Source organism: Stereum hirsutum (assembly GCF_000264905.1).
Source record: "Stereum hirsutum FP-91666 SS1 unplaced genomic scaffold STEHIscaffold_3, whole genome shotgun sequence".
In the NCBI taxonomy this organism is placed as follows: Eukaryota; Fungi; Basidiomycota; class Agaricomycetes; order Russulales; family Stereaceae; genus Stereum; species Stereum hirsutum.
In genome coordinates, this window is record NW_006763133.1 from 953,082 (window position 1) to 979,627 (window position 26,546).

Sequence of the window (26,546 nt, forward strand, 5' to 3'; positions counted from 1 at the left end):
CTACTTATGGCAACTTCCGGGCTTCCTCCGAAAGGCGAAGTCGATTATCTGTGTCTTGGCTGTGATCAGAACAACAACACACTATCGGCCTCACGGTGAATGGCAGCACTTGCTCGCCTTGCTCGTCTTACACTCTACTCAGGACCTAACTGCTCTCTTTGTGACGTACGTTCTCCAATGGCCTCTTTGTTATAACGCGTTCTAACTAATCTGTGCCCATATCTTCGATATTTAGGTCGCGAAAGCCGAGCTCGCCAAAGTGAGGCAAACGGTACGTTGACCGTAACAGATTGTTCATAACTCCTGCGCACATGTCTATCTCTATCTCGCCCCTCATACATCACAATCTTACGGGTACGGTCGACTCGACAGCGGCCATTCACGCTCGACGTAGTCAACATTCAAGACCCAGGACAGGAACGCTGGAAGAAGAAGTATGTTTGGTGGATTCCGGCATTACATATCGACGGGAAAGAAGTCGTGAAAGGAAGGTGGGACGCGAGCAACGTGACCTCGGCGCTGGACGAGTGGGAGAAGAGTCAAGCCGAACGGGAGGAGAGTCAGGTCTCGGAGAACCAGTCGAACACCAAGGCGCCAGGGAAGTAATAGGCGGAGTCATGTATGAAGGTGCGCCGGGCGCAGGTTATGATAGTGGTGCCGTTGGTGGCAGCTCTACTCTTGGATATGTCGCCCACAATTTCCAGCAAGATATGCATCTGCATGCGTACGCTTCCACTTCGCACTCGGACCTTTCCTACGAATACATCCTCGACGATGCCCTTGGCTCTGAATCTCTAGACACCTCATCTCTGCCCAAAATTACCAATCGCTGCTTCAACTGCGGTTCTCCCTCTCACTCCGTCCCAGCTTGCCCAGAAACTCGCGACCATGCCCTTATTTCCCTTTCGCGTCAGATATTCGAGTTCTTGCGAGCAGGCCGTGGCTATGACCCTAGTCTCACGCTGGCCGCTGCAGCGGAGTGGAAACGGTCTCACCTTCAATATCTGGATGAGTTCGTACCGGGGGTGATTAAGGGTGAAACGTTACGAGACGCTTTAGGGCTCAAGGAAGGAGATGTTGGTGAGCGTGTGCCTTGGCTTGAGAACATGGCGAAGTGGGGATACCCAAGAGGATGGGCAGCAGAGGTCGACCCGAGGATATTCATTCGGCGTCGTGCGGAGGAGAAGTTTGGAGAGGATGTGGATATAGACGAAGACTATGGAGACTTCTTGATCTTTGGAGGCGATGAGCACGAGAGGCTGGACTTGACCCAATATACGGCCACGGACTCGCGTCTCCGTGATAGTGACACCGAAGATGGAGAAGAAACCGAGACGGAGAGTGAGGATGATGTGAACGAGTCCTCGGCATGTTCTTCGACGATGTCCGAATCCGAATCCGACACTTCCTCGACGCTATCCTCTCGCACGTGGGCACGGTCGACATCTGGTACACCATTGCCCTCTTCTCCACCCGACCAAATTGGACTTCGTCGCTGGGCAAAATATCCCAACACATATTTCTCTGGCGATCTTCTTCCGCTCTACGATGGCCTCGCACTTCCTCCCATCCAATCTTCCTCCCATCCTCGTTCCCGCACGTATACCGAGGACCGAGACGAATTGTGGCGCCGCCTTACCGCCGAAGCACACCCATCCCTTCCTCCTCGACCTCAGAATGCCCAATCCAATGGCTTCCCGCAGCACACCTCCATACCACCGTGGCGAAGACCGGGAGCCTTTGTCTTCGATGGTACGGACACGTTTCAAGGGCTGGAGTATACTTTAGTCCCGCCATCACCACCTCCGCCGCCCCCTGGGACTCCGCCACCGCTGCCGCCTTCGGATGGACCACCATGGCCGCCGCCGCCTCCACCTCCACCTTCGTCCATTCCACCGCCTTCTCCACCTACGTACTCCCCCTCTCCGCCGCTACCATGTCTTTCACCATCACGACCGTCCCACTTGCGTTCGCTAGACCGCCCCTATCATCCGACCGAACCTGTCGAAGGGATGGACGTGGAGAGTGACATGGACATGTCCGAGGATGAAGACTGATTCACACCGCATTGTCTACGTGGACTCTTTGAAGATACGGCGGGCGATATCCCGTTTGCACCCATGTATCTCCAGAACATCCCGGCCGACGTGCAGGCCGGACGCATTCCAAATTACAATTATATCCCCGTGTAAAATCCTATGAGAGAACAGGTGTTCGAGGGTAGCATGGCATTACATAATTTGACCGAAATACCCAGCATGGGTGGCGTATGTACAGTAAGCAGCGAGGACGAGAAATGAACTAGCAGAGTCGGATGTCTAGACGCCCTCCATAGATGTTTTGAACCTTCCCCTACGCGAGCTCCTCCGTCACGACCATGCCGCCGCCAAAATCAGCACGGTAAATGGGCATCGTAGGAACGTCAGGGTCAGGCGTGAAATTTTTGCCATTCATGAGGGCCTTCATCATCTTCTGCGTCTGTTTGTGCTGCTTGCATGCTACGAGAATGGGAGGAACATAAGTCGTTGTGGAAAAGAGACAGCGGAGAAAGGCGGCGTTGGGTGCTCACCTTTTCGATGATCGGGCCAATGTTTCTTCTGGCATTCTTTGCTACAATACCATGTCTACGAGACGCAATGTTAGACGGATCGTGAATGGGATAATTGAACCGCACGATCCGAAGGACAGACCTTTTTGCAATCCGCACATCGTTTGAATTCGTTCGGCTTGGTTTCCGACTTCTTGCATCCGGGCATACAGCATTCGCGAAGGATAATCTTGACGGCATCCTCGTTATTGAGAGCCCAATTGTAAACATCATCCTCCATCCAGAGCGTTTGCGCGAGGAAGAGGTAATCGTGGGCGGACTGTGGGCCGTTCAGGCCTCGGGGCTCATTATTCGGTTCCTCTGGGAGCAATTTGTAGCGTCAGTAAAACGCGGAGATCAACTATTAGATGCTACATACTCGGCCTCTCGTTCTTAGCCAAAACCCTCGAAAGGATCACTGGGTTCAACTTCGCACACATCCGCAGGTACTGGCGTGACAATGGACTATCTCCGTAGAGCTTGAACGCTGCTAACGCCGCAGTATAGATCATATAGTCCACAGAGAACTCGGACATTTCTTGCTCTAGAGCATCCGGCATTGGTTCAGAGAAAGGCTTTTTGAAGTCACAACCACCGAGGTGCGGCGGTCTGCCATCTCCAAGCTGATTCTGCAGCCATTGCTGGGCGAAGTAGAGGGCATCGGAATAGCGACCTGCTTGGCAAAGGATGGGTGCTAGCCAGTCGCGCTGGCCCATGTTGTCGCCCGGACAAAGACGAAGCATCTCAATGATGGTCTTTCTATGAAAGATGTTGCAGTTCGGGTCTTTCAACGAGCACAGAACAGAGTTGGGACGTACGCTGCAGAATTATATTGCTTGTCCTCGAAGTAGAAACGGACTTGAGCCTGAAGAACGCGCATGTACGGGCGCGTCGCGATGATATCCCAAAACTTTCCGACCCGATCGTCTTCGAACACTGTTTGTCCAAGAATACGTTTGAGGATGGCTTTTGCTAGATAAAGACAGGGAATGGCCAGGATCGATGAGCTTCGGAGCACGGCATCCTCAAGCGTCAAGCAGACCAAGATGGTGATACCTTTCTTCTCGCTGACTTCTAGGATCTCAATGCTATCCTTGAATGTTGGGCATAGAAATGCGAGCTGGATGGCTGCATCGACGTTGTTGGGATCTTCCATAGCCTTGAAAAGGTAAGGGGCAGCCTCGTTTGGGCGACGTCTGAGTGCAAGCTGCTCTCCTTTATTCAAGCTGGAGGTGTTGTGGGCTTAGCAGTGCACCTATCAGTAAATCCACGGAGGAGTACATACGCTTCCTGCGATGCCTTCGAAATCGCGGGCCACTGTCCACCACCTGCGAAAACCAGCGTGATTTGGTCAAGAGTTGGGCCAGCTTAGTCTCCCAAGGCAGAGTAGACGAGATTTTTCTGGTTCTTACCGATACCCAGATGTTTCTCCATGCCTCCATGTCGGTTCATGATGTCTCCAAGTTCTCAATGAAAAGACACGGGTAAATGAGGTTTTCTCGCAAATGCAAAGTGAAACAGCAAAAATACACGTTCGTCGTTGTCAAGAACAAGGCAGAGACGATGGAGACACGCGTCTTGACATCCGATCAAAAACGCGTGTGTGGCACGCGTTCATGATGTAAGCCGGGGGCAACCGGGTTTCCAAATCGAGGTTGTTGGGGTGGCGGACTTCGAAACGCCATCAATTTCTCACCCAGCGACGCGTCAGTCTTCAAAGCGTCTGCTTCCGTCGACGTTGAACGTTCAACGACAGAATCTCTCATTCCACCATTCGAACTATAACTGCATGCTTGCTTATGTGCAACGATTATCCAAGACATACAAGAAGATGACGAAAAAACCACAAGAGATTACAAGACATGAACGTAGTAATGTGCTTTTTGCCCAAGATTACCAAAACCCCCATCGTCATACGACAACGTCTACAAGACGCAGAGCATACTATAGCTCGATACAACGTGACATACCATCAACGTAGCAGAATAACCCTGCTCTTAAACCAAGAATAACTATGAACAAACTGAACGTGATTGAATCACTTGGATCGGTTCGAGTCCGACGCCATATGCAGATCCACCTCCGCACGCTTCTTTGTGCGTATACCGTGAAGGCACATCTACCCCAGAGGTGGTCAGAATCGAGAGAGGACAGGAGCACAACGGAAGACGGAACGCACCAGCAAGTACTCCGTCAAGAGCCTGAGTCGACGGCGACCCGCAACAGTCTGAACATCAAGCGCGTCACCGCTCCCCGGCGCAGAAGGGACAACCTCAATCTCACAATCCTCAAAGATGAACGAAGGCTGCAAATAAATGAGCAGGTGTGAGTTCAAAGTTGGGGCGTGTACAGAACCGTCAGCAAACTCACCAACGCGAAGCTTGACCGCGGCTGATCGGCCATGGCCTTTTGGTACTCGACCTCCGAGAGAAGCTACCCGAGTTCAACAACGTCAGAGATAACCAAGGATAAATTAGATATAAGGGCGTACCACGGTCGTTTCATGTTGGGACGGGGAGGTTCTGAAATATGGGTGATATCGGCGTACATATGGTTCTCGGTACGTCGGCCACCGCATCTTCGACTTGAACCAATGAGAGGATGGGAAAGCGGGTGCGGTTCCGTTCATGCGACGGCCAAAAGCATGGACAGTTAGGAAAAGAGAGGGGATAATGAGCGAAAGAATAGGCTAGGGTGATAGGGAAGAGAGAGAAATGGGGGAAGACGCGTATGCGCACGCGGAGAGGCTGCAGGGCGCATTATATTGCACGGTGAGTTTGGTGCCGTTTGCGTCTCGCGGTGACTGGACTGGTGGGGATCTGGTGCGCACCACATTCGGCTCGTAACCCAGTGACATGCCTTTGTCCGTTGAATGCACCCTATACACCCTGCCGACATGCCTTCGACGATTGTCGACCGCCGCTAGCCTTGGGCCCCGCTACCTACGCCGTCCTGGGTCTCCCAAGGATCCGTTTTGGGAACAAAGTACGCATCAAGTCCACAGCCGGCTATCAGGATTTGGGGACGACAAAAGCGACTGGTTGGGGCGATCTTCACGGGTCGGTTATCGAGGTTCGCGGTTGGCTTCTCCTGGTGTGTTCGGAAGCAAAGCTTAGAGATCGTCTCGCTCCCGTCGAAGATGAAACACGCGCTATCAATAGGAAGCTGGCCTTGCGTGGGTAAGCCCTGGGCCCACGAACCCTCGAAGTTGTCCTAGGTTTCAGAGATCCCACCATAAATTGACGCCATTCTCCGAGGCATGAAGACTCGACGAGCAATTAGGACCGCGCTTCAATGTCGAAGACTAGGCGGTCAGCGTGGCGCGCGCAGGTAGCGACCCACCCAACCGAACCGAACGTAGAGCTATCCCGGATTGCGACTCAACAAATGATGCAATATTTCACCCGACAAGATTCATCCCGTGAGGTTCTGTCCACCAGTGAACCATCGAGGCGGAGACGAAGTGTCGTCTGTTGTGAGTATGGGTGCCTCCCTCTGGCACAGTTCCTCATAACTCAGCGCCTTGCTCCCAAGCCCAGTGACATACAATATAGGTGAGTGTTTATCTTATAAATCTTGCAGTGGCACACACGGGGCGTCAAGCACCGAGCAATACGAATTGTATCCCAATGTTTTGCTGGTATGGGTCTTCTTGACCCAAGAGCGCAGGATGTGTTATCCTCTGGCCGAATAACGTGCTTGGTATCCCGACGCAAAACCAAAAAGACGTGCGGGGAAGGGTATGCGTAGAATACCCGACGTGACTAGTGCTCACGCAAAGTCCAACCGGGGGGAGTGACGAGCTGCACGCCACAGTGCGACGCGGTTGATGCGGCCCACACATGACTCCTCGTCGTCTTGGAGTAAATTTCTGCCATGAACGAAGGTGTGTTTGGGAAAGTAGAGTTCCCCAGCGTGGAGAGATTCCTCTTCGCCTGGCAAATTATCAGCGCCATTGGCGACCTGCCTCGGTGCCACACGCCACCGATACTGGCAGCCTCCGAGCTCCTCCAAATCAAACACATAGGGCTCCTCGTACTCCAATCAAGTCCATAATTCCGTCATGTGTGAGAGACAAGCTCTGTCTCTATCCTACGACGACCAAGGAGCTCCATGAAAAACACATGTACCTGGACACCCATATCGTCGTCCGAATGTTTGTTATGATGGCCGCGATTCCAACTGTATCCACATGCAGAATAACATGGGCCGTCTAGTTTTGCCGGGTCGCCTCGTTGACATCGTTATCATCATTGTAATCGTTGATATCAATTACGAGAAATCATACGTGGAGAATTAACAATGCCTCGTTGAGACCCTGGCGCGGTCGATGCAAAAGACCGTCCGCGAAAGGATCTACGACATCCCTTGTCAAGAAGAATGCGATGGGCTCATATACGCCATCAACGCTACATTCCTCCCTTCAACAAGGGATGTTGCCAGAATACGAGTCGTGAATACAAGCAGACCGAGGTTTTCTCACAGGCCTGTATCCCACTCCGGCTGTTTGATGTTCCAACGCGAACACCTCGTCTGACTCTGCCAACAGCTCGCTGAAATGCACCCCACAGAGAACTGTTTGAGTGCGCTGTCGTCTGCACTACACTCCTGCACGGGATACGGAATGAGGTGAGCAAGCAAACCGACCCCCAAGGCCGAGTCTGCGCTCTGATCGTCACACCCGTCGCCCACCCAGCATTATCCACAGTTTCACACCGCGAAGCACTCTGGACAGCGTCCGCTCTTCGAGATGCATTCGGGTGGTAAATAGTCTCGTCTGACCAACCAAGCGGCTATGGGCAGTTCTCTCGTGAAAGTCCCCCTCACCTGAACGCCGCCATCATCTGGACACGAACACCACGAACAGACATCCTGATAGCAGCCATCGATCGATAGAGAAACAGTTCGGCATACCCTCACAATGGATCCTACAGCATCTTGGGCACGACGGCCTCGAGCTGGAGCGGCATTCTGACCAGTTCAACTACTCCTACACCGAATACTCCCTCAACCTTCTTCTGCTGGTATGCATCCGGCGGGTTTCATAGCCTTAATGTTGAAGCAGTAATACGACTGGGCATGGCTCGAAAGACTTGGGGTGTATGAAAATGTATAATCGAGGCAAGGAAGGGGGTGGGAGAGCGGACAACCAGGCGGTTGCTGTGTCGCGGCGAGGTTGGAGGAAGTATCCCAATTTCGAATTCGCTGCAGGCCAAAACCATCCTCCGCCGCCGCCGGCCACGTTTTCTGGCTGGCAGCTGGGTGGCGACTATTCGCCACAATATGCTGAACATTTGCCAGCCTTTACCTCCCGTCACGCTGAAAACGAACGCTGACTATACAGGACAAGCAGCTCGAACAAAATTTTGTGGTGAGCTCTGCCGACTACAATTCAGGCTCTGCTGAACCACAGTCTTCATTGCGATACTTACCGAGACACCCATGGCTACCCAAGTAACACAAGTACTAAGTACTCTGTTAACCGGCGAGAGTGGACTTCTTCTGACCGACCAGCCTCTCGAACACTTCAAGGATCAATCTTGAAAGGTTAGCCAGATTTATCACTAATACTTGATAGCTTATGTGACTCTTGCAACGTCTCACAGCCTGACCGAGGCCTTTCTTGGAAGAGTCCTCATGACGTTCTAAGGGAAGCCAGCTACAAGTAATGGCGAGAAGGCGCGGTAATATCGTCTCACCCAGAGCAATGTACCGACCAACCCTATGATGCATAGTACGCGCAAGCTTGCTCGTCATCTCTTCCTTACGTTGCGGTCGCGCCCGAACGGTTTGCATGTCTCGAGACCGCTTGTTGGAATGTAGGAGACAAGGCTATGTGCTTAGTGTGTCCTTGTTCGACAATATTCCAAGATTTTAACCTTTCACAATGTCTATGTTTTGGTTAGAGCACCATCGTGACTTCCGAGTCTCTTTCAGCGCTCTATCAAACTTAACAAGGACGACATCTTCCGATAACCTCCGAAAGTAGGACCGCTCGGGCGGGCTTTGAGCGTTTCACTGAAGCGGCATCATTGGTCTGTAATAACCTACATATCTCATCGACGACCATCCCCGCCCTTGTCATTCATCCGTCTTGCAGTCAAGACTCCCACCGCAGCTAAGTACCACCCTGAAAAGGTAAAACATCCCTATTAGTCCATATAAGACCACAGTGTGGCCGCCATGATCATGAATACGTTCCATAAGCAGCTCGCAGACGACAGTCGTCGTATGTACTTTCTTCAAGCCCGACATGCGCATGATACTGACACTTTGTAGATTGCAGCTACTTCTGCAACAAACGTACGGCCACCGGCATCTTACTAGGCGGAGAAATTGAAGGACACCCTTGACGCCACTCGAACGTCGTATTACTCTCCATATGATGACTTGAACAAAATTTTTGGCGGACGCATCAGCAAAGAGCTCGCCATTGGTTGAAGTATTACTGTCACGGAGCTTCTCATCGAGGCCTTTGATGCGGTTTTGTCTAGTCCAACGGCGACGGCAGATGCCATATTTCTCCTTAGGCAGCGGCTGGATCAGTTTGGCGCCTGCCGGGCTCCTGAGAACGGCGACAGAGTCTGTTTTCGGGAGGGAATATCTTGTAGCATCACATGTCGGTCTCTGGTAAATATGAATCTTCTCTCCTTCTAAAACAGCCTCGGGAAGCTGATAGAGTTTGGATATGTTCTAAGCGCTGCTCACTCTGCCTTTTATATCATCCGCGCGGTGTACCCAGATAGCAAGGTCGAACTCTTTGGGAACTCTATCGGGCGCGTCACTGATGATATTCCACGAGCATTCCTTCTTTTCAGGTCCGAAACTCACGATGGAATACAGTTCCTCCACAAATAACTATGAGACAACAATCTTCAACCTTATCCCACATGATCATCCCAACCTGTTTGATGAGGGGAAGGTCGCGCGTTAGTTTGTAACAGCGGAGAAGGGGTGCGACATATTAATTAGGAAGCACCCGTCGAGCGACGTGCGATAAAGCACCTTTGCTAATATGGGCACTTGACGCATGGACTAGTTCTTGTTACTTTCTCTTTCGATATTTTCAGAGGCAACTGTACTGGCCAATCACTACGCTTTGAGGACAGTCGCTTGTGTACACGGCGTCGAAGGAAGACACGGGCTCGAGCCTCGAGATGAGTGACGCAAGCTGAAGCTGCCAAATCAGGGTTGCTTGCGCGGTCTCCTTTGGCGGGGATCGAATCTTAACCTGTTGACGCCGACGACGTGTATTCAGAGTGTTCGTTCTGCTTCCGTGTATGTTCAACCACAGTGACGCTTTCACCAATCCACACGGGGTAATAACGAACGTCTGATTCCGCTGAAGACCGCTCGGAGACGAACTCTCCCCAACGAAGTACAAACAGTATTGTGCCTTTACGCCAGACTCGATCAAGCTCAAGATCACCCACTAAACCACGGCAACATTGTCCAAGAACAAGGGAGCAGTCACATAACCAGACCGTCAAAACGAGCAGTGCCTCATTCGGAGACTTTTCGACCAAGAAAGGAGCCAACAGCACCTTGGCCTGGCGACTCAGAGGTAGACTTCTCCGCTATCTTCCTCCCTCCCCCTCTCCTCTAGCTTCTCCTCTCGCTTCCTCCTCAGAATAACATCAAGACATGTCTAACCAATAATTGATTAAGTGGGGAGGAATGACTGAATGCGAGCCTGGGGAGAAGAACACACCACCAGATAGTCTATCATCAATCTCATCCTACGACGCCCCGCCGGGGTCTGCACGTCGAAAGCGTCCCCGCTACCAGGCGCGGAGGGTACAATTTGTATCTCGCCGCCTTCGAACATAAAGGACGGCTGAAAACACCGCAATAAAGTCAGACGGAATAAGAATGAGGAAGAAACTATCGAAGACGGACCAAGGCAAAGCTTGACCTCGGCTGGCGGGAGAGGGCCATCTGGTATTCGGCTTCCGAGATGAGCTATAGCAACTACATATCAGCAGCTATGGATAAAGATAAACGGGGAAAAACACGCACTGCTGCAGTCTCGTGGTTAGAAGGCGACGTGCGAGAATAAGGATGGAAACGTCGCACATAGGATTCACGGTAACGAGGAAATTTCATTTTGAACCAAGAAAAGGACAAGAAAGACGGTGATGTGCCGTTCATGCAGCAATAAATGACATAAAAAGCTAGGTAAAACCCTCGGGTGAGGACTGTAAGGAAAGACTGTGGAAGAGGGGTGAAGGAGAAGGGAGGGAAATAGGGTTGGGGGCTCGGGGTGCTTGGAGGACGCATTTTAATAACGGCGAGTTCGTCGTGGTTTCCGCTTCGCGATGACTGGTTGGGCGGAGACCTGGTGCATACCAGATACGGCTACTTCCTCACCCACGCACATACACCGTTATTTGACGATCGCTAACCCCCACTTGCTACATGACGCCCCGAATCCGTGGCTTGCGTTCCAAATAGCTATCCTTAGAGTGCGGCCTAGTCCTGCTCTACTGGGGAGATGAAGAGAATTGGATGGTGAGAACGCTCGTCTTTTCGAATCTGGGGTGGGGTGAATCGGGACTTACTTGCTGCCTTCGCTCTGGCATATGCCGAGGTTTGGCTGCTGGATGGTGGACCATGAGAACGCAGGGTGCCGCCGTCGAGGATGAAACGCGCTATGAATAGCGAGGAACAGCTCAACAGCTGTATATTCTCCGTCGGAGGGTTCCTTGGATCTTGAACTTTATCAAAATGCGACGAGAACAATGGCGGGGGCGGCGGCGAGGACTGATGCATGGAAGGCCTCGAGAGAACCAACCAGCAGGCGTCCAGAACACGAACGGTATCACAATGCGCCACCAGGGTTGATCAATCGTTGGCTTTATCCTGAACAAGGTGCCTGTTGTCCATCCACTTCTTGCTCATTTTGGACTTCTCTAGGTGAAGCTCGCAGGGAACAGACGACAACATCATTCATGACGTAGTATTTGAGCTTCGCGCGGCGGGTAAGCACCCTTGTCTGCCATTGAATCAGTTCGCCTTGGCCACAACATGGAGTTTGACTGCCTCGTCCGAAGCTACACGCTCAGGGCGTAGGTGCAGTCTGTCGAAACCCAACAGTCTGATTCTAGAGCGTCGCAGGTACGCAGCATCGCTCATCACTGTGAAATAGAGCATTGACTGCCCCAATCAACGTCTGGGGGGTTGATTTGGACCCAAGCCATGTGGTGAGAAAGCGCCTCCAAGGCCATCGCAGAGCGACGATTTGTGGACAAATTTTCCGTCAAATCGAGATCTAGATTCTTTGCTGGGTCATCTAATGGCCTTGCCTGGAAGAGAGGTGCTGACGATTTCTCCAGGCCAACAAGGAGGTTTGCCATGGACGCCACGGTTGTTCTGGCGCCTAAATCGGATGCCACAATTGCGATCGCAGCAATAATGTGGCCCACTCCCCAGACAAGCTCTCTCGACGATTTACGTAGCCAGAAACAACAATGTTGACTGACATCTTCCATGGACCTCCATGAATGGTAGAGGGGTGATGCCACGCACTCAAAGAAAGCATGTTATCCTATGCTTCGGCTACTTGTCTCCTACACCTCCGGAACCCAGCACGGGCGAGAATACTACAGGTCCAAGCAAGACTGCATAAGTAAAGCCCGTGAGTTCATCCTAGTTAAGACGAGGTATATAGTGCGTCGTCAATGCTGTTTTGAGAGTTCTGCGACAGAACTCTGGGCTGGATCTGCCTATGCTTACGGTCTGACTGCTCCAGACGCACCGACCTCAAAGGCCCCTTCACTGCAATGAAGTGAAATGTAGGGTTCAGGTTCCCGTACCAACAGTGATAATGCATCTGGTCCGGCTAGGGATTATTGAAGATCTTGGACGACGGGGCATTTAAACCGTGGACATGGTGCCTACGCTATCGGAATCTTTTCCTGGATAGAGCGTTTTCCCTATTATTTGATGAACCACTCTTGGTGCATAAAAAAAGCACCATTACTATTGGAGAGATGATATTGTGACTGGGCTCATGCATACTGTATCGAGGGCAATGGACCAGCCACGAGCGTCCAAAACAATTGAAGAGGTATCATCGCTCTCATCGCTCTTCGCAACCTAGCCAACACTGCTCTGGGTTAGAGCGTACGAAGGGATGGTACAGCGACGATGATTGAAATAATATATGTCCACGCCTTTGCATCGTCGTACAGCACGAGATACTATCCCGCAGAGCCCAAGGCATTCACCATGGCTCACGACATGACAGTCGTACGACCTCCTGCGGCCAGGAGGGGAATGCACAGAAGAAGACCTTGGCATACCATGATAGTAAAGAGAAAGACCGTGATGACTTCCCCTTCAACTCCTGGTCTGACTGATCCTTCCTGTTCCATCTTGCTCCATCGAATATAGCTCGTTGTATGAGGCAATCGAAAGATCTAAATCAGTGCCTCCCATTCTGTCGCGGTGCGCTCTCCGGGTCAAGATTGTGCGTCAGAGAGACAAGAGAGAGGCGAGCGCGAGCGTCGGCGTCACAGTCTCATGTCGCGGTAAGGTGTGTATCTGTGTGTATGGTGCGCGTTGACTCCGCCGTTGAGGTGTGCCACGATTGGAAATTTGTCGCAGCTTGTCGCACTCCCCCGCCGCCACATGGGCTGCAGGTGGCGAGGCCAATTCCGACATTGCGCCTGTTCAGGCTGACGCTATGCATCTTCTCTTCGAAGAGTCAGTTTGGGATGACTCAATACTTGGCGGAACATTCGGTGCAATGGCGAAGAAATAATCTCCAGACGACATCCATTCTCGGCAGTTCCTTCAATTCCCTCAGGTGTGGCTGGTCCTTCTTTTCATGAGCATTTCCGACAGATTTTCGTTGCAGTTATCATCAGACTGCTTTGCACCACTAACTACCGGTGTCAAGACGATAATCCAAAGGATCCCTTTTGGTGCTCAACTGACGACGCGGCAAACCCTCTGGCAGAGCGCGGCTGTTGACTGGAGCTGAGACATCCTCAGGCTCGGGCTGTACACAGTTTTTAGGCTGAATCGTACGCTCAGTAATTATTGCCTCACCGATCCTCGACATCGCGATATTCCGTCTATCCATAGTGCTCGGTAAAATGTGTACTTGTATGTTAAACCAAACAACTGTGACATCGGACATAACGAGCTTCTAGTCTCCAAGCTACCCTCAATTTCCCTTCTTCGAACCTATTTTCGACGGGTGAGACCAGGTGAGACCTTCCGCGTCCACGTCACCTCGTCTTCCGTTTTGATCCGCGGAATAACACTAGGTTCGCCCTTCTACTGCTAAAAAAGTCGAACACTGAGACCAGCGCAGGTCGCGTCATGGTTTTCGGGCTTTTTTTTCGTACCTTTTTTTTTTCGCTCGGTTCGGAATGCTCACTTACTCCTTGCTATACACACACAGCCACAGCCCGTAACCCTCCTATTATCGTCGCGGGCATAATGGTCGGCCTGTCTTAGCGGACGATACGTTAGTATATAACTCAAGCAAAGTCCTCGTTCTTTCCTTACTTCTCAACCCCGCATTATCCAACCATCGTCAAGCGACTCACGAATCTCCACACCCACACTATCTCATATCAGCTCCCTTCCTCATATCAGCTCCCGCTTATCTCACCTTCCCCTCAATGTCTACATCTCGCTTCGCCCGTCCTACATCTTCTGCGCGTCCTCAGGATAACCGCCGCATGGCTCAGTACTTGCCACAGCTAGGAGCTCTATCAATGGGACTTGGCCTTGGTCTCGACTTCGACAGCGACACACAATTCCACACTGCAGCCAGCGGTGCAGCTGCCCAATATCCACAGTTCCGGTCTTTGCCTAGACAACTTCTCACTCAGGAAGAGGTGCTGGGATCGCAGTCGATGACATCCTCCCACTCAAATCACTTGGACGCACCCTTTATCCAACAATGCGAATTCCCAGCTCCTTTCGGCGCTCCTCTCAAAATGCAAAGGACTCTCGCCAACCACGTCCCATATGGCTACGGCTCTGGTTCCGAAGAGGACGCTTCGACCATCGGAGACCTTGACATGCCGCATCCTCAGCGGACCGATTACTCTTCTTCCGATGTTATCGAACATTCACCTGTCCAGATGCGCAGGACAATGGCCACCCGACGGTCCCCCACCGAGCATGGCGCGGCTGCATATGGCTCTGACGATGAACTTCATCGGTCAGAACCCATGATGGCAGGACCTGTCGTTGGAATCGCTATTACGGACCCGAAATACCGTCATATAGCTATGTGGGCCGTTGAGGTGGAGAGATTGGCGAAACACACTGTTCCTGAAGAGTCGGACACAGACAGCCTTCAGCCGACTGGGCCTCTGGCGAAGCCGTCTCAGGGTGGTTGGGTCAGGTGGACATGCTTGACGAGATAGTCAAGGATTAGACGATGTTTCGGGCAGCAGCGGACACATTGGACAGTTTGTGCAGAATGGTTTTGCACTCCGGCGCATTTTCTCGTTCACATCTTTCTGACTGTCATTGTATTTTTGTTGTACCACTTTATCATCATGTCTGCTCTGAACACGCCGTGTACTGTTCGTATAAATATATGGGCAACCTTTCCATTTCTGCAAACCACGTGAGACGACACTTTTTCATAGTCTGCCAGATCGGAGTGGCCCAAGAGGTTGTTGGCACAAGGTGGCGCGCGCGCACTTTAGCGCGCAAACCGCTATTTGCAAATCGCCGAGCCACTTCTTCCGCAACTGCGTCTCCCCGCATTGTCTCCAGTTCCAACAAGCTTTGTTTTGTAACTCGCTTTCTATGCATTGCTGTATGTGAAACATCACCTCCCTCGGGAGCCCGGTTCCCCACATAAACATAGTCATCTATCTTCAACTCTTCCATCATCGACGTCAGACCCCCTCATGACCACACCAATGGTCTTCGGATTGCGCCTATGTCGATTCATCCTTGGGCAATTCTCTCATACTAAGGACCTATAGATGTACTTTCGGGTATAAATAATCACTCTGTGTAGCATCCAACAGAATCTCACCCTTGTCGTGCCAGCCAGACTTTTTGCCAAAGATGTCGGACAAGCACGTCTTCAACTCCTCCGAGGGCCTTGTTCTCAAGTCACTTCGAGGTGCAGTTGCACTCGACCCAGCTTTACGTCTGTAAGCCCTCAACGATCATTTGATCTGCTCTCAAGTTATAGTCGCTTATACCATCATGCCTCTCTATCATCTTCCGTGTCGACTGCTGGGTGCATACTATTCAGCCACGCCCCGTCCAAGACCGTCTACATAGCTTCCCCTCCACCGAACGACCGTGTGGCCCTCATCGCAGGAGGTGGAGCGGGACATGAACCCGCCCATGTATCCTACACCGGTTCCGGAATGCTCGCTGCCTCCGTCTCGGGCGATATTTTCGCCAGCCCCAGCGCGAAACAGATCCTCATCGCCATCGAGCTCGCGCTTCTCACCTCTGTCCCCGGCGCTCTCGACCAAGGGACTGATCTTTGGACTAAGAAAGACCTGAAGCAGGTCCTCCTAATCATCAACAACTATACTGGCGACCGTCTCAACTTTGGCCTCGCACTCACTCGCGCACGTTCCCTATACCCACACCTCGCTATCGATTCCGTTGTCGTGGCAGATGACGTATCGCTTCTCAAGTCTCAATCAGGATCGTTGGTTGGTCCGAGAGGATTGGCTGGGAATATATTGGTCTGTAAAGTTTTGGGAGCGTATGTGCAGACGGGAGCGCAGTTAGGCGACGTGAAGAGGATGGGAGATGCTATTGTCGGGGCATTACGCAGTGTAGGGGTAGGGCTGGAGCATTGTCATGTTCCTGGGAGGAAGAGGGAGGGTTCTGCGGAAGAGGGAGACGCAGAGACGCAGGTTGGCGAGAAGGGAGGAAGGTGTGAGGTCGGGATGGGGCTGCACAACGAGCCAGGTGTAAGGAGGGGTATGTTCGGAAGCGCCGAGGGGCTCGTGGGCGAGATGCTCGATCTAATCTTGACTTCCGGACTGAGCGAGAAAGGGACTGAAGCCGAGGTTGAAGAGGAAGCAGAGGAATTTGTGAGAATCGGGAAGACGGCGGAGGAGACAGATGAGGTGGTTTTGTTCATCAATAACTTGGGAGGAATGTCCCAGCTTGAGATGGGCGCCTTGGTAGAGGATGCAGTCATGCAGCTTCGTATGTTTTGCCCGCTCCATTTTGATGGTCAATCGCTAGGTTCGCTTACTACGTTCAAATTTTCGTGGGCAGGTGCAATCAATATCCATCCTAAACGTATCTACTCTTCATCATATATGACCTCTCTCAACGCACCTGGGTTCTCCGTATCCCTCCTTAACGTCTCTCTTACTCGCCGCACCCTCTCCGCCACCAGTCAAATTGATCAACTCATCGAAAACATCGACGTCCTTGCCCTTCTCGACGCTCCAACCACCGCTCATTCTTGGCTCGGAACCCGATCATGGCCCATCGCCTCCATCCGTTCTTATGAGAGAGAAGAGGCCGAGGCTGATCGCCTGCTTCGCTATTTGAACCGTGGCAGTGAGGATGGCAATGGTACCCTCACCGGAGATCGAGAAAGCACGACCTATTGGCGTGATGCAGACATATCCGTGAGTGTAGTGGAGAGTGGTATCAGGGGTGCTTGTGAGAAAGTATTGGAGTGTGAGGGCGAGATGACGAGGTTCGATACAGTTGTGGGAGATGGTGATTGTGGCGAGACATTCGCGAAGGGTGCGCGAGGTACGTCACAGGCTTACAACTCGGTGAATGTCAAGATATACTGATGTTTGTGGCTATTCTTTGCAGCGGTACTTCAAGCACTCGACAGCGGAGATCTAGACATCAAGACACTGGACCCACCAGCCCTGATGTGTCGTCTCGGAGAAATCTTAGAGGACAATATGGGCGGAACGATTGGTGCAATCCTCGCGATCTTCTTCACCTCCCTCTCCACATCCGTCCCCAGCGTGCCCTCCCAGCCTTGGCATACGTCTCCTTCCCAGGCCCTTTCGTCACTATCTGCACACACCCCGGCCAAACCCGGCGATCGAACTCTCGTGGACGCTCTTAAGCCATTCTGCAATCATCTTGTAGTTGGCGGCGAGGATGGTGCGGGCGCGAGGTCCATGGATGTCGCCGTAAAGAACGCGAGAGATGGGGCAGAAAGCACGAGAGGGATGAAGGCGAAACTGGGGAGGGCTGTGTATGTCGGTGATGGTGGAAATGGCGATGCGAGCGCGGCGAAAGCAGGTTCGGAAGATGGACTGCCCCCCGATCCGGGAGCTTGGGGTGTGGCGGCGGTTGTGGAGGGATTGTGGGAGGGGATGAAGAAGGGAGCCTCTTAGAGCATTTTGAACTTGTATCTTACTGGCCGAGAAGAAGGATTGTCTGCGTACGTGTAACTCCATCTGATTCATCTATGTTTTGCTGGATACTTTTGTGGATCACGTCGAATGCTGCTGTCCCCACGTTATACATCCTCTGCCCGGTTAACTCCTCCCCATTCAATACCAAGACTGGGGACTACTCGTACCCTTCGTCCTCGGAGGACTCAGCCGCCTTATGTCTTCGTATTCGAACCGGCTGCCGAGCTCTCTGGTGATCATTACGAGTACTTGGTGCGGAAACAGGGCGGAACACTGGCTACGGCCGGCTCAGTTCGTCGGAGTCTAGCGATATGAGACGGCCAGAAACGTATTGATGAATTACTAAGTACGCGGGGGACAGACAATTATACAGATGTAAGGAGTGTGTGTACCAGAGCAAAGAGAAAGCAGAAGATACAAGGAGTGTGCGCATGATTGGAGAGAGATGAAACCGATACAGTGAGTGTGTGCGAGGTGGGGGATATGAGATACAATGAGTGTGTCGGCTATGTCAGCTGTCGTGCGTGTCCATACGCCTACCAGAGGCTTGGCAAGATACACAAGAATGAATGAACCCGAGAAAACAACATTGGAAAAAGTTGATAGGGAAAGAGAAAATTGGCGGCCAGCGTCCTTCGTGAAGCCCTCGAGGGAGTCAACCCAGTCGATGCCTAGATGGTGTCGTCCATGTTGACAAACTTCCGCTCCATGTTGTACAGCTCCCGGCATTGGTTGGGATTGGGATCGATACTATCCCCAATCGTGGGACAAGTGTCGCACTCGTGCAAGATGGCGTCCGTGAAGTCGACGATGAACAGCTTCGGGCCTTTCATGACGAAGTGACGGAAATCGCTTTTGAGATGCCTGTGCATGACACCGGCCTGGTGCAGCTTATACGTCGCGACCATGATGAGACGACTAGGCAGAATTGGAAACATAACTGGTCAGGCTATGACCTAGGAAAGGAAAATGGAAGTAAACATACACAAATTCCTCCTGATCCTCAATGTAAAGCTGGGAACCATCGCAGTACTCGGTGACCAAACACGAGACTTCGCCGAGGTTCTTGTCTTCTGCTGTGTAGAACCCATAGAACACCGGTACCACCTCGTCCTGGAGCGCTGCAAGATGGGTATCGTAGAAACGACCTTCTTTCTCTAAGGCTTTGGATTCCTCGGGTCCATGGCCGACCTTGACGCAGACAATGATAGGTCGATTATCGTAGCGAGGCGGGTCAATCTGCACGAGCTCACCGCGGAAGACGCGAAACAAAGTCTGAGATTCGTGCGGAGAGCGGCAAGGCGTTTCTGGGAAAAAGTGACGTGCAGCGGGACAGTGGCCTGTGATCGCTTCGCAAAGTGTGATCTGCGTGAGACTTGGGCGGAAGGGGTAGGTGTCGCCAACGAGAGTGCGGGTCGATGAGCCGGGGAAATGGATCTGAAGACGACTGCTACCTTGACTGGCGGATCTAGTCAAAGTCCTAGGCCTAGCGTGGTCGACGTTCACAGAGATGTTCAACGGGGAGAGAAGCATTTTTGACAGAGGACACAAAAGAGGGATGTGGAAGATATAGATAATGCTGAAGCTATCGAAGCTGGGCGTGTGGGCGTTCTATGGCAGACAAACGTCCAGAGCAGGGCGCGTTATATACCGCTCCGTAAGCGCTGCCGTAAGGGGAGAGATAAACAAAGATCGTCGGTTAGTAATGGGATCTAGACGATGTGACACGGCAGAAACGTGAACGATTGTGCCCTCAATTTGTTGGCATTTCAAATGTTAGTCCGTAGGGTACAGAAGTTGCGTAAAAAAGAAGAAAATGTATTTAGGCTTGGTGCTAGCGGTCGTATGGAGGCCAGAATCGAAGCTCTGTGGAAGCCCAAAGCGTCCAGTCCTTTGAGAGCAGCAAATCCGGTGCCGGTTCCGAGTTGTGCCCGTCGGGAATTTACTTGGATCTATCACAAGATAGGCAGGGTCCTTGTGTTTTGCTAGAAAGAGTGACTGCACAATAATATCAAGAGGTCACCAAGAACATTTGGAAGAATCTATCGCCGGCGCTAGAGTCTGCTAGAGTCGAAAAGGTCAAAAAGAGGAATGTTGAAAGAAATCAACGTAACGTTTAATTGACACCGCCCGGCGCGCTCCGCCGCTTGCCAACCAAGGCCGACCGGTCCGAGCGCCGGCCGCTTCGGCCTGGGCTCCATTTCGCCTGGACAACTCCAGGAACTCGAGCCTTCAACTCATTCACAAATACCCGGGTACCATCACCGAAGTACTGAAGCTCTCACTTGAACTATGCGGCATCCAGGATCCCCTTCGTGCATCTGTCTGCTCTGTTTATATGGCAAATCTTGGTGTAGTTGGCCGCCGTGGAGTAACAGAACTTCGATGAGAGCTTTCGGCTCCGACAGGCTACATGCAGCGACTCAGATGGTATCTCAGGCTTCGAGTCAAAACACCCTATGCCTTTAAAACCCGCTGTCGTCTAGCCTTGAAGACAGACTCTAACCAAGTGGACACCATCATCTAAGATATCGCTCGCTTCTCCAGTCCTCCCCCTCTGAGCTGCTAAGCATCATGTCAGCTAATACTACAGGCGACTTTCACGCTCTCGTGGTAGGCGCATCTGGTCTCGCAGGTTGGGCCGTCGTCGACCAACTGATGCGACACTATCCTGAAGAGGGCGTCTTTAGCAAGGTCACAGCCTTGACTAACCGCCCGCTCGATGTGGCCAAATCGTTTTGGCCTCAACCCGTCCTCGGTCGACCAGAACTTCAGCTAGCGTCAGGCGTGAATCTCCTCGAGGGCTCTGCAGAGGATGTGGCGGAACTGCTGAGGACTAAGGTCAAGAATACCGAAAGCATCACACACGTCTTTCATTTTGGTTTGTGATCCCTTAGTTTCTCTATTTTTTTTCAAGACTAATTTTGGCATGCGACGACAGCGAACAAGGTCATGGCTGATCCTCTCGAGGACGTCAAAGTCAGCGTCGGGATGCTCGAGCGGATCGTAGGCGCTGTCGCACTCCTCTCACCAAATCTCATGTTCGTCGCATTTCCCGGCGGTCAGATGGGCTACGGGATATACCAGCCCGGTGGAACCTATAAATCTCCGTATCATGAAGCTCTTCCCCGAGTGCCACCTCCTTTGGGCGACGGGATCCCCTACTACGCCATGCGTGACAAATTGGACGAGATGATGGCAGGAAAGAAGTGGACGTGGTGCGAAGTCTGTCCGGATGCAATCGTAAGTCTCTCGGTTTTCTTTTCTTTCCGACATATCTTGTATTTTCTCACGCCGGAGGCCGAACAGATTGGTTTCGCTCCGAACGGCTCTGCCCTAAGCCTTGCAGGGCATTGGGCCACCTGGCTCTCGACATATCGTCTCGTAAACGGAAGGGGTGCTCGCGTTCACTTCCCCGGTACGATGAAAGCCTACAACGCACTATTCAACGATGCCTCGTCATCACTCATTGCACGTCAAACCATCTGGGCCTCTCTGCACCCTCTGAAATCCTCCCGCCAACTCTTCAACGTCGCCGACTCCGCTTCACCGTCGTCATGGCGAGACCGCTGGCCGCGCGTTGCAGCGTACTTTGGCTTGGAAGGGGTGGGGCCCGCGGACGAGCCGGAAAAGGAGCTGAAGCCAGGGGAGTACGTGATGAAGTACAAGTCAGTGCTGGAGGAGATGGGGTTTGGAGGTAGCCAAATATTTGTTCCAGAGTGGTTGGATGGGTATGGATTTGCGCTCGACTTCGACAGGGCATTGTCGCTGAACAAAATCCGCGAGGCGGGGTTTATGGAAGAAGGTGAGGAGAGCTGGACGAAGGCATTTGACATGTTCAGAGAGGCGGGAATGATCCCTAGACTGGACTAAGAGCTGTGTGGTTACTATGGTGCAATGGGCCGAAAGTACTAGACATTCATATTGATTAGTGTCGATCGTGTTGCGTCTTTCTCGATAGCGTGAGGTCTTACGAATGGTATGGATGATATTGACAATGAGTAGTTGGAGGGGTCAGGGACGTGCAATCTAGCACCCTTTTCTCGTATTTGGGAAGGCCAGATGCTCCGTACATCCTTCGAGTCTCGGCTTGAGTGAGTGGCGTCATGATAGATGTGGCAACGCACGGACATCAGGATCCTCAGCGCACCTCTCTTCGATGCCCACGTTCAACGGAGACACAGGTTCACAGAATAGCACATCAAACATGGAAGCAACATATGTTATGTGATATTAAGATTACACGAGCTTGCAGGGACCATATGCCCACAAAGCGTCAAGCAGCAATACCAAGGACCAGAAACAGAGAACCTAGGCTACAAATGATCGGACCAATAGAAAGGCCCGATACAATGAGAAAGTAGTGATACAGTAAGTGAAGCAAAGCAGGGGGGGTGGGATAGTAAGGATGAAGTACAACTACTGATATATTCGATACCGTGCCAATTGAGTCTAGAAGTCCGCGTGTTGGGTGGTGAGTCCGTGAGGTGATTAGTCCCGAATTGTATGATTATAGGAATGTAGAGATGGTTTGTCGTGGCAAGAGTCATCATCGAGAGACGTTGCGTAGGCGTTATACGTTGCAAACGTTTCAGAAAACAAGTCGTAAATCACCATCACCAGACCGCTCACAGAGCGGTCGGACTCGAGCGGAACATCGGGGCACCTGTAGGTCTTGGCATTGACACGGGAGATGAAGCTCTTGGAGGCTCATCCGTGCTCGTGTGAGTATCAGTAGTGTAGCGGGGGAGGGACTCGAGTGGGCGCGTGAGGAGGAAACCTGCGAAAAATGGGTATGTCAATTCACGGAACAATGCTCAGAAAGCAAAAGAGAAAGGCGCACCCTTCAATCCAGCCTTCTTCTCCCCTTGCCTTCCGAATCCAAAAGAACTCTTATCCATCGAACCCTTCTCCCCAAACTCCAGCGGATCCGCCTTCCTCCCACCAAACAACGATTGCCTAAACGTCGACCTCGCTCCCTTGTTCCCATTCCCATTCGCACCACTTCCAGTATAATGAGACGTAACCGCAGTGGTACCAGTCATTTGAGCCTGAACGGGCAGGACACTGGCGGAACCAGAGCGCCAAGCGCGGATGCTACGTTTGGATTTGGCTGATTCACGGAAGATGAGACCGAGGAGCATATTCACACAGCCGAGGGCAAAAAGGAAGAAGGCGGCGACGAGAGTAAAGTCGTCACAATGGTGAGAAAGAATGGTAGCTCCGATCCTATTCGTCAAAAGGAGTTACAAAGACAAGCATATCAGCATATGGACACAAAAGCGTGGGAGCCGAAGGAATGGAGAACATCGATGAATACGTACAGGCCTTGAAAGATCCCAAGCGGCCCCAAACCAAAGTTCGATCCGAGAACAGGGAAGAAACGATCGAAGAAGGGCATAGGCCAGGACACCTCGGAGAGAAAGAGGAAGATGACCTGGAAGATGATAAAGAGTCGATTGACAACAGCCCAGAAGACGCCGGCGGGTTGGTTTGGAACAGTACTGTCCCTATTGTTCATCGTATCATTACGCGTTGCGTCAGTCTGAGTTATAGGTGAAGAGATAAAATGTGCATAGAAGACGCACTCGATATAATCACAGTTCGCAGAATCCGACTCCGAACCCGCTGCTTCAAATTCATTTACGGCTCGGACGTCGGTGACCATGACGAAGATGGAGCTTGCGAAGACTAGAATGAGGGCGACGACGCTTAGGAATCGGATGGCGTTCAGGCCATAGAAGAAGACTGAGAATAACCAAAAATTTAGATTGGTTTTGGGATGAAATGAGAAACGGGAGACCTACGAGCACGAGGAGCCATGGGAGTGGGGTACAAAGAGTTATTGCTTTGGCTTCAGCGTAGGGTGTAGATAGAACAGTACAGGCGACCAAGCACCAAGAGAAAATCTAAGAGAACAAGGGAATGGGACAGTAAAGCGAGAGTGGCAGGGTAGTGAGGTGTAGTGGAAGAAAAAAATCGACGCCCGAACACACTCGCGCTCTGCATTATAAACTCAAGACCCACGAGGCGCAAACACGATACACGGCCGCGCCGTTGTTTACGTTACGAGCGCGTCAAAGAGGACAACAGGACCAGCCGCCAAGAGTGCCTGACGGCTCAAAAGACAATGCTGAACCCAGCCGCGTTATTGTGGCTGAACAAAAGGAGCCGGGGCAAAGTCGAGGTTCCATTGTTCCCCTTTAGGCGCGCGTCGCGGGTCTGGACACGAGGAGCGTTACGTAACACTATTTTTGGGTTGTACAGCCTCGATTGGGAAGGAAGTATTTCTGTTGCGTCGGTGCTTGAGAAAATGCGAAGATGGCTTTGTTCTCGGAAAGTCCAAAGGGCGGGGCGCGTTGATGCTGTAAAATTGTGGGCATCTCCTGCTGCCAAATATACGACGCACCGCATGGTAAATATCGCTCCGACGATACAGGTACTAGTCGTTGCATGGCCCCGCTGAAATTGGCCCTTCCGATGAACGACTCTACTGTAGTTCTTGGGTAGTGCTGAACATTTAACCAGGGCTCTTACTTCTATCTACACAGCCCCTCATGCACCGCCATCCTCAATATAGATTATTTTCAGTTAGGAGATCTAAAACAAGGATAGGAGGAATTGTGACGTAGACGATTGGCGCGACGGCCGAGTCGGAGCTTATGCCCACGCGGAAAAACGACGAGAGCAGGATGAAAGCTACCCCAATGTCGTATTGGGACCAGCTACCTCGACATCGACGATATTACCACACCCAAGACATCGATCTCCATCCCAAAGCACCGCCGTTTGTCCGGTCGCAACAGCCTTCTGCGGTTCGTCGAACGTAATGGTGATCCCGCCGTCATTCGACCTAGAGCACACGTTCAAGACGCGAACGTAAGGCGACAAGTAGTATGTTAGGATTAGCATAGTTGAACGAGACGAGGAGTAGACGTGAAAGTGGCGATGTCCCTGTACTGACCTGGTCACCGAACATCCCACATCCGTCATCCTATGCCTAAACTGCGTTCTCGCCCTCAATCCTCTTCTTGTATCAACTCCTTCCGGTTCTTTTTCACCTAGAGATCCGGAGGCCTCCAGACCGGGAAGAACCTCGTCGGGGGATATCCAACTCCAGTGTCTTGAACGAATCTTCGAGACCCAAAGGTTCTCGTTCCTAGAGATCGTTGTTAGCTAACCCTCTGCAAACACCGCTGCATTCTGAGGTTATATAGCATGAGTGAGGACCAGAAAGAAATGTCCACTCACCCTCCCTGGACAACGTAAATCGCGTTCCTCTCCTTGTCCTTCCGACATACGAACGTCTTCTTAGACATGCCCGCGAGTTTGGCGCCTTGGCCAATGGTATAAGTCCATAGGCCTTGATGCTCGCCAAGTATTTCACCTGTGCTGAGGTCCATTATGGGGCCGGGTTTTGGTGGAATGTATGAAGCTGTTAATGCATTAGAGATCAAATATTAGTCCTTTACATCTGTAGGGGGATGTTAGGAGAGGAAGATGAAGAACGGTGTGATGTTTTAAGCAGACTGAGCGGGCCCGGTACTTGTGATGTGCGGTCCAAGGTAGCAGCCTGAAAGCCAGAAACCGGAGAGCAAATGACGCAAAGTAGAACTCACCCAAAAAGTCATTAAACTTCCGTTTTTCGCCAACGAAACACAGCCCCATACTCTCGTCCCTCTTCGCCGTGACTAATTCAGCTCTGCTCGCAATCTCCCGTACTTCGGACTTGAGCAGGTCTTGGAGGGGAAATATAGATTTGGCGAGGCTAGGTTCACCGATGGATGAGAGATAGAATGTTTGATCTTTCGTGCGGTCGCGAGATCGGAGAAGGTGCGGACGATGGGTCGTTGGATGGTGGGACTTTCGAGCATAGTGGCCTGAAACACAACGGTAAGGTAACTGCAAAGCGAACGGCAGATATAAAGCGACGAACCGGTGGCGAGGAATTGAGTATCGGTGTCGCGTGTGAGGCGGTCGAGAAGTGCGCCAAACTTGACTTCTCTAGATAGCAAGGATAAGATCTACGACGACTGAAAGCAATGGGAAAAGACTGCGTACTTGTTGCACCAAATGTCAGGATTAGGCGTATCACCTGCCTCCCAAGCTTTCAGGGAAGGTTCAAACACACGAGTCCAATACTCTCTCGACAAGTCGATCTAAGCTTGTGTTCATCGTCAACACACGACCCATATCTTCACGCATGCAAGGTTTGAGAGGTGGACAAACCATAGTACAGGGTATGTCGAGTTGGCGACAGACTTGTTGGACGTCATTCCAGTCCTTCTTCCACTCACAGCCTTCGTCCGTGCCGGACTCATCGCGAGTATCCCAGTTACGCATGAAGACAGCAGATAGATCATAATCCTTCGATACGGTAAGACAAATATATCAGGAAAAGGAACAACAGATGCCCAGCGAACCTGTTCTGCCAGCAATTTTGCAGTTACGGAGGAGTCGACCCCGCCAGACATGGCCACCACAACTAAGAACACATACGAGCATCAGACAGCGAGTCGCATAGATATCAAGCAAGTACAGACCTTTGTCGCCCTTCTTTGGATACAGCGAGCGTGCATGATGAGCATACGACGATAGAGCCCTGG

At 51.8% G+C, this 26,546-nt stretch overlaps 9 protein-coding genes across 9 annotated transcripts; 3 read left to right on the plus strand and 6 right to left on the minus strand.

Moving 5' to 3' along the window:
* Window positions 1–102: 102 nt before the first annotated feature.
* On the minus strand, window positions 103–4,094 carry STEHIDRAFT_73908 (uncharacterized protein). The gene is made up of 10 exons (XM_007300498.1): window positions 4,000–4,094; window positions 3,873–3,915; window positions 3,644–3,813; window positions 3,406–3,559; window positions 2,967–3,346; window positions 2,691–2,908; window positions 2,570–2,624; window positions 373–2,498; window positions 236–271; window positions 103–165 (listed from the first exon to the last, which is right to left on the minus strand). The coding sequence occupies exons 1-8, from the start codon at window positions 4,037–4,039 to the stop codon at window positions 2,353–2,355; spliced, it is 1,206 nt and encodes a 401-aa protein (XP_007300560.1). The 5' UTR covers window positions 4,040–4,094; the 3' UTR covers window positions 103–165; window positions 236–271; window positions 373–2,352.
* A 371-nt stretch (window positions 4,095–4,465) lies between these two features.
* Window positions 4,466–5,216, minus strand: STEHIDRAFT_166047 (uncharacterized protein; the record flags this gene model as incomplete). The annotated part of the gene is made up of 4 exons (XM_007300779.1): window positions 4,466–4,706; window positions 4,767–4,892; window positions 4,958–5,020; window positions 5,079–5,216. The coding sequence occupies 4 exons, from the start codon at window positions 5,214–5,216 to the stop codon at window positions 4,626–4,628; spliced, it is 408 nt and encodes a 135-aa protein (XP_007300841.1). The 3' UTR covers window positions 4,466–4,625.
* Window positions 5,217–10,145: 4,929 nt separating this feature from the next.
* STEHIDRAFT_153541 (uncharacterized protein) lies at window positions 10,146–10,693 on the minus strand (the record flags this gene model as incomplete). Its single annotated transcript, XM_007300780.1, has 4 exons — window positions 10,146–10,235; window positions 10,299–10,424; window positions 10,487–10,549; window positions 10,607–10,693. The coding sequence occupies 4 exons, from the start codon at window positions 10,691–10,693 to the stop codon at window positions 10,146–10,148; spliced, it is 366 nt and encodes a 121-aa protein (XP_007300842.1).
* A 3,530-nt stretch (window positions 10,694–14,223) lies between these two features.
* On the plus strand, window positions 14,224–15,023 carry STEHIDRAFT_137392 (uncharacterized protein; the record flags this gene model as incomplete). Its single annotated transcript, XM_007300781.1, has 1 exon — window positions 14,224–15,023. The coding sequence occupies one exon, from the start codon at window positions 14,224–14,226 to the stop codon at window positions 14,977–14,979; it is 756 nt and encodes a 251-aa protein (XP_007300843.1). The 3' UTR covers window positions 14,980–15,023.
* Window positions 15,024–15,637: 614 nt separating this feature from the next.
* Window positions 15,638–18,041, plus strand: STEHIDRAFT_137393 (DAK1/DegV-like protein; the record flags this gene model as incomplete). Its single annotated transcript, XM_007300782.1, has 4 exons — window positions 15,638–15,726; window positions 15,831–16,750; window positions 16,823–17,314; window positions 17,381–18,041. 4 exons carry the CDS (start codon window positions 15,638–15,640, stop codon window positions 17,917–17,919), a joined length of 2,040 nt encoding a protein of 679 aa, XP_007300844.1. The 3' UTR covers window positions 17,920–18,041.
* A 570-nt stretch (window positions 18,042–18,611) lies between these two features.
* On the minus strand, window positions 18,612–19,473 carry STEHIDRAFT_50657 (uncharacterized protein; the record flags this gene model as incomplete). Its single annotated transcript, XM_007300337.1, has 2 exons — window positions 18,612–18,858; window positions 18,926–19,473. The coding sequence occupies 2 exons, from the start codon at window positions 19,471–19,473 to the stop codon at window positions 18,612–18,614; spliced, it is 795 nt and encodes a 264-aa protein (XP_007300399.1).
* Window positions 19,474–20,514: 1,041 nt separating this feature from the next.
* On the plus strand, window positions 20,515–21,813 carry STEHIDRAFT_51972 (uncharacterized protein; the record flags this gene model as incomplete). Its single annotated transcript, XM_007300446.1, has 3 exons — window positions 20,515–20,821; window positions 20,882–21,183; window positions 21,250–21,813. 3 exons carry the CDS (start codon window positions 20,515–20,517, stop codon window positions 21,811–21,813), a joined length of 1,173 nt encoding a protein of 390 aa, XP_007300508.1.
* A 755-nt stretch (window positions 21,814–22,568) lies between these two features.
* Window positions 22,569–23,763, minus strand: STEHIDRAFT_153546 (uncharacterized protein; the record flags this gene model as incomplete). Its single annotated transcript, XM_007300783.1, has 5 exons — window positions 22,569–22,720; window positions 22,784–23,169; window positions 23,265–23,450; window positions 23,529–23,688; window positions 23,748–23,763. 5 exons carry the CDS (start codon window positions 23,761–23,763, stop codon window positions 22,569–22,571), a joined length of 900 nt encoding a protein of 299 aa, XP_007300845.1.
* An 876-nt stretch (window positions 23,764–24,639) lies between these two features.
* Window positions 24,640–26,414, minus strand: STEHIDRAFT_51567 (tRNA methyltransferase; the record flags this gene model as incomplete). Its single annotated transcript, XM_007300421.1, has 9 exons — window positions 24,640–24,793; window positions 24,905–24,983; window positions 25,026–25,099; window positions 25,192–25,375; window positions 25,560–25,820; window positions 25,877–25,944; window positions 26,002–26,099; window positions 26,170–26,307; window positions 26,364–26,414. The coding sequence occupies 9 exons, from the start codon at window positions 26,412–26,414 to the stop codon at window positions 24,640–24,642; spliced, it is 1,107 nt and encodes a 368-aa protein (XP_007300483.1).
* Between the last annotated feature and the right edge of the window lie 132 nt (window positions 26,415–26,546).